This window comes from Leptosomus discolor, chromosome 4 (genome assembly GCF_034619465.1).
Source record: "Leptosomus discolor isolate bLepDis1 chromosome 4, bLepDis1.hap2, whole genome shotgun sequence".
NCBI classification, from domain to species: Eukaryota; Metazoa; Chordata; class Aves; order Leptosomiformes; family Leptosomidae; genus Leptosomus; species Leptosomus discolor.
In genome coordinates, this window is record NC_141394.1 from 24858953 (window position 1) to 24865251 (window position 6299).

The following is a 6299-nucleotide window of genomic DNA, read 5'->3' on the forward strand; positions in this document are numbered from 1 at the left end:
AATGGCTGCTCTTAACTGTGTTCCCTCCCAACAAGGCTTGCTACTTGGGAAAGCATGTAAGTTTATTCCTACACAGGCATTATTTTGCTGAATCAGGGTCTTTGTAATCATAGGGAAATGCTGGACAGGTGTAGGAAGAGCTCCCTCTTTTGTTTGACTTAATTAACTTCCGTAAAGAACTTCCACCTATTTCTTCAGCTAATTACAAATAATATTAAATGCTGTGGCTGAAAAGAAAAAAACCAACAGAATATTTACAATGCTCTGCCTGTTGATCTGGAAGTCTCTTGGGTTTCTTTCCACTTCCTGTTCTTCTCTATAGTTAACTTTGTCCTGAACATATTACTGTGTTCTGAGGGATTCCACATGTCTTAAACCAGAGCTTTCATTAAAAATTGAAAAAAATTCCAATTCAGCTAATCTGTGAAGCATCTAGAATTTAAATATATAATTAATACAAATTTTCTAATTTAAAAAAACCCAAACCAACAAAACCAGGAGGGTGTTTAGCAAGTGAGTTAATTTCGGTCTGATTTTTCTTTTCAGCAAACCAAGACTGGGCTTTTAATGTTTAACAGACATACTTTCATTTTGCCCTCTTTTACAACCCCATCTTGCACATATGATGATGTTACCTGAAACTGAATCACTCACATGTGTAAAGGGCAGTGGATCAACTGATCCACACTGATCATCTGCATAAAATTAGGTAGAAATTTTCACACTTCAAGTACATATTCTCTACTACTTTAATTATTACTAAACGAGTGTGCTTTCAAAAAGGTCATGTTCATGTTTTTCTAGCTGTATTACTACATGTTCTCCCCCAGACTGCACTGAAGGGGAGCAGTTTGTGGTTTTGGGCAGTGTTTGCTCTGAGCCACCACACTAACCAAGCCCTGATGCGACAGGCATGAAACCTGCCCTTCCTTCCCCTTGGCCACAGTAGCTCAAAGGCTGGCCAGAAAGTCTGCCTTTGTGTCTTTCCTCCAAAACCCTATTGCTGTCTCTTTCACATTTTGCAACGTCAAGTTCGCCACTTCTAACACGGTCATCAAATACAGGTTTTCCAAATAAAAAAGTCCTGGTGTTTCCAACTATCTGATAGCATGGGTACCTCCCAGGGCCCTGCCCAGCCAGCGCCGCCGTCCCACACGAACCGGCCGCCAGCTGCTCTCCGGGTTGTCTCTGGACAGCTTTGGGAAAGGTCCCCCCGCGGAACGAGGGGCACGGTGACCCGCTGGAGAAGGCGGCGCTTCTCCTATTGAAACGGCCCGTGTTGTACCGCGGCAGGCGCTAGGCCGCGTTTTGCAACGCCTCCCCTCGCCACCCGCAGGTAGGGCGAAAGGCTCTGCCCAAACTTCCCCGCTCGGAGCCGTCGCCAATTTCCCCCTCTAGCCGCCCCAGTCCCTCTCCCCGACAGGTGACTGCCGGCAGCAGCCCAGCAAAAGGCGTCTCGGCCGCGAGGGACTGGCAGCCCCGCTCCCGCCGTACCCCCAGGGCACAAGACCGCCCCGCTCCCGCGGCTGTGGCCGCCAAAGCCGTTCAGCGACCCCCTCCCTCACGGCCGCGGAGGGGCGGGCTGAGGCGCGGCGACCTAGGGCGCGGCGGCAGAAGCCCCACCCCGCCGGGCGGGCGGGGGCGGCGCCGGCGGGGACCATGGCGGCGGCGGCAGGCCGGGCCGGGCCGGCGGGGCGGGGCGGGAGCGGGCAGGCGGTGGAGGCTTAGCGGGCGCCCGGTGGGGCGCCGCTCGGCATGACCCGCGCCCTGCTGCTGCTGCTGGCTTGCGCCTGGCTGGGCCCGCGGCCGGCGCGGTGCCCGGAGGCGCCGCAGACCCCCGACTGGCGGATGACGCTGAAGACCATCCGAAACGGGGTCCACAAGATCGACGTGTACCTCAACGCGGCCCTCGACCTCCTGGGCGGCGAGGACGGCCTCTGCCAGTACAAGTGCAGCGACGGTGAGGCGGGCGGGGGGCTGGTGGCGCGGCCGAATCCCCGCCGGCCCGCGGCGACCCTTGCCCTCCCTACTTCCCTGCGGCCGGCTGGCTTCGGGCGGCCCGGCCCGGTCAGGCCGGCCGCGGCTGCGGGGGCGGGCGGCAGCGCTCCCGCCGGTCCCGGGCGCTGCTCCCGGGGACACGGGGGGCAGCCGCGGGGGGAGCCTCAGCAACAGCTTCTTCTACGTGTGTGTGTATATATACATATATATACGTATATATATACAGCCTGCCCGGAGGCGGCTCCCCTGTCGTCCCCGTCGCCGTCTGCCGCAGAGGGGTGCCAGGCGGGCGGTGCTCCGGGAAGGGGGTTTCTTGCCCGGCTTTTCGCCGGCGCTTCAGGAGCGCCCCAAAACGGGAGGTTCACGTAGACCGTCTTAGTCTCTCTCGGCTGAATCGACTTACCCCCGGCTTACTGGGTTGGTTTATTTGTTAAGCCAGGAAATGGATTTGGTGGTGGCATCCAGACTGGTGCCACGAGAGCGGCCAGGACACCGTGACATTTCTCTCTGTACCAGAATATGCACTCTTCAAATACGTTTTTTCTTCTCCATTACTTTTAATTGCGGCCTCGGTTTGTTTCCAATACCGAAACAAGGTGGAGGGTCATTTTTCAAATCAACTCTGCAGTCTTCCTTAACGTGGGATGCAGAATGTCTTGCCGCACTAGAAAGCATTCAGGCAGACGTGACTTTTGCAGTCTGCGCTACTTTGAGTTTTATCAACGTTACAGTTCTAGAAATAAATGAGATGGTTCCTTCCAGTTAATTTTAAAGGTTAAGATTAAAAAATCAGAGCACTACTGTTTGCATATAAACCATAGAATTATTAATGAACTTACTCTAAAGTACTCTGTCTGTAATGTAATCCTACATATTGCGCACTTAACCGACACATCAATTTTAGGAACTCATGCTCGCTTTTTTTTTTTTTTTTTTTTTTTTAGCTTGGGAAGCTAATGCTTGCTCGGGTGTATTGTCCCCCTTTAAAAAAAAAAAATGCTTAGTACCCCTGAGTTGTATTTTGGTAAGAATTATTGATATTCAGGTACCTGAGTATATGTTTAAGTTAAAAATATAACTGATAGTGTCTTAAGCCCAACAAATGCCTGTGGTGAGTTTTAATAGTACTAAAATTATGTGCAAAAAGACTATTTGAGGTGTGATAAACTACCTTTTTCAGGATCAAAGCCCTTTCCTCGCTACGGATACAAACCGTCACCACCAAATGGTTGTGGATCGCCTCTATTTGGAGTTCAGGTAAGTATTTCCATTTTGGGGCTTCTTTGTGTGTCTTTCATACATCAGCTTCCTTGATACGAGTGGTGTTTTCCTTCCCCCGTTCCAAGGATGGGACAGCATCCATGTACAATGTCCCTGCTTTTATCAGCTCCAACATGTGCTTTGCTAAAAACATATGGAAAAAGTCAGTGTTATAAACAAATTTTCAGCATTGACGTAGAATGTCAGGGATAAAATGGAATGTTGATGATTAATCTCTAATTTTCTAATGTTTGGTTTAGTGTTTTGTTCTCACAGTCTTGAAAGTGTTGAATAACCCCAACTGTAGCCCTGTGAGAGTGGAGGGTTTGGCTGACTCTTGCTGTCTTTACTGACACTAATCCATTTTCCTTAGTGCTAGGATGAAAATATGGGTTAGCTTCCGTACAGGGTCTGGCTGGAATGGAGTTAACTTTCTTCATAGCAGGCTGCATGGCACCGTGTTGGGGGTTTTGGGCTAAGTGTCCATGGTTTTGGCTATCACTGAACAGTGATTGCACAGCTTTGGGGCTTTCTCTTTTTTTTCCCCCCTCTGCCCATCCACCACCCCGGAGCGCAGGCTGGGGCAGGGCAAGAGGCTGGGGCTGGGACACAGCTGGGGCAGCTGACCTGAATTGGCCAGAGGGCTATTCCGAACTACACAGAGTCACGCTCAGCAATAAAAACTGGAGTGGTGGAAGAAGGGAGACGGGGAGTGGTGGTAGTGTGTGCGTTTGCTTCCAAGGTGGCTGTTGCTCAGAGGCTGGCTGGGCACCCTCTGCTCGTGGGACGCGGTGACCGAGTGCTTTTGCATCGCGTATGTTGGGGCATTTTTCCCGTCTTCCATTCATCTATTAAACTGTCTTTATCTTGACCCACGAATTTCCTTGCTTTTGCTCTTCCTGTTCTCTATTCTGTAATGAGGGCGGGGGGTGAGCAAGCAACTCTGAGGGTGCTTGGCTGCTGGCCAGGGCCAAACCACCACAGCTTACTAGAGACGAACAGCAAAATACAGAGACAAGTGAATGACAGCTGGATTGATGGTGTTGGTTTTTAATTTCTAACTGTTAGTCTGTTCATAAGCTGTGTCTTTTTTAACGGAATATCAATGGAGAGTGTGTGTGGGGATTTTCTTCACAGTTTGACATCGGTATCCCTTCGATGACAAAGTGCTGCAATCACCACGACAGATGCTACGATACTTGTGGCAACAAAAAAAATGATTGTGATGAGCAGTTTCAGTCGTGCCTCTCCAAAATTTGCAGAGATGTGCAGAAAACTCTTGGAATCTCAGAGAGTGTCCAGGGTAAGCACGAAAAAGCCTTTTTTTTTTTTTTTTTTTTTTTCCCAAGTTTAACCAAGCTTATTTGGCAAAGAATCTCTGTGGAGCACAGTAATGCCACATTTTCATAAGCTGATGCTATTGCTGAAAGATGCCTTGTTCTGTCCCACTGTTGGGCAGCTCAGACACTGGTAAAGCAGAGCAATGACACAGCGTAGGAGAATGATGGGGGTTAAAACTAACCTTGAGGGGAAAAAAATAATGCTTCCTATTTAGGAGTACGACTGTGGGAATACAACTTGATCAAAAGCATGTCTAATTCTTGCACTGACTGCAGCATAGCTGAATATTAACTGCTCTGCTGGGTGATTTCTAAAATGTCTGCTACGTGTGGTTGCTAGTAAACTGCAGGAAAATACTCAATTGTTTCATTTTAGGAAATGAGATATAAGCTTGATATATTGTCATAGCAGAAGTAGTTAATGCTATCCCTTGGTGACTAAATTTTAGGGGTTTTAGTAACAGGCCATATGATACTCCTTCTGGTTGTTGGCCTGCATCTGATGAATACATGACATAACCACACTTTTTAACTTGGACAATGTGACTTTTATAGAAAAGAGTCCCACTGAGAGCAGTAAGTTTTTAGAACAAGCCTATGTTTAAACTTCTCAAATTCATTTAACTGCAAAGAGTCACCACATTAGTGTTTAGTGTCAGAACTGCTGAGTATTTGTTCAGTTCTGTTGAGTTGCCATTAAAGACGGCAATCTCTGCATAAATTTGGATGCAAAAAGTGAGGGGGTAGAACAGCTCTTTCATGTTTCCAAGACTAGGTGATGTTTCTAACACTGGTAACATTCCATACACAATGAATTTTCTTCTGCATTTTGCTTGGCATGTGAAAAGCCTTTACTCTCAAATTATTTGGTATCGGTTCAGTCTTTCATTTGACAGTCTGTTTGCTATGCCCCGGGAGGACTGCTTCTTTCTTAGAATCATTCTAAGTTTGGCAGAATAATTTCTGTTAGTTTCACATTCCATTCAAGGAGTCCTTTTAACTGAACTCCTCTTTGCTTGCAGCTTGTGAATCAACTGTTCAGCTGTTGTTTGATGCGGTTATACATTTAGGGTGTAAACCGTACCTGGATAGCCAGAGAGCTGCATGTATGTGTCGTTATGAGGATAAGACCGATCTCTGAAAGAAGATATTGAGATCTCATGGCATAGAATAAAGTCAAAGACTCAGCTGGAATGAAACAAGCGTTTGGTTACAAAGCTAAACACTGACATGAATGTCCTGGTTTGGAAGTCACTGTGATATTCTTCCAAATGTAAAAAAGAAACAAGTCTTCCTTCTCTTCCCCATCATGCCAGAAGCTTGGAAACTGAAATTAGTTTCCTTTGGTGTATGTCTGCTCAGGGTATGCTGTCGTAAAACACTGGTGCCATTTTATAGTTTTTAAAACCCCATAACGGGGAAATTGGAGACACAGAAGAGTTGCATTGAATTCTCAGATGATACAATAATATCATAATATAGGTCAAATTTTAGGTTTACTAGCAGTCGCTGCATCTGATAGGTCCAACAGGAAAGAGCGTTTTGTGTGTGTTAATATGGCATCTTAAATGGCCTGTACGTTCATTGCCGTCAGTTCTCTCCGATGTGTGCTGTCCCGTGGGTTTGGTCTTTTAACCCCCGCCCCCCAGCCCATAGCAAAGGTATACATTGGCATGACATACGTCTGATTCTATATCAACC

General features: G+C 47.6%; 1 protein-coding gene across 1 annotated transcript; it reads left to right on the plus strand.

The window, feature by feature from the left end:
* The first annotated feature begins 1755 nt into the window (after window positions 1–1755).
* PLA2G12A (phospholipase A2 group XIIA) lies at window positions 1756–6064 on the plus strand. The gene is made up of 4 exons (XM_086463802.1): window positions 1756–1960; window positions 3179–3255; window positions 4396–4561; window positions 5621–6064. Exons 1-4 carry the CDS (start codon window positions 1756–1758, stop codon window positions 5737–5739), a joined length of 567 nt encoding a protein of 188 aa, XP_086319928.1. The 3' UTR covers window positions 5740–6064.
* The last annotated feature ends 235 nt before the right edge of the window (window positions 6065–6299 follow it).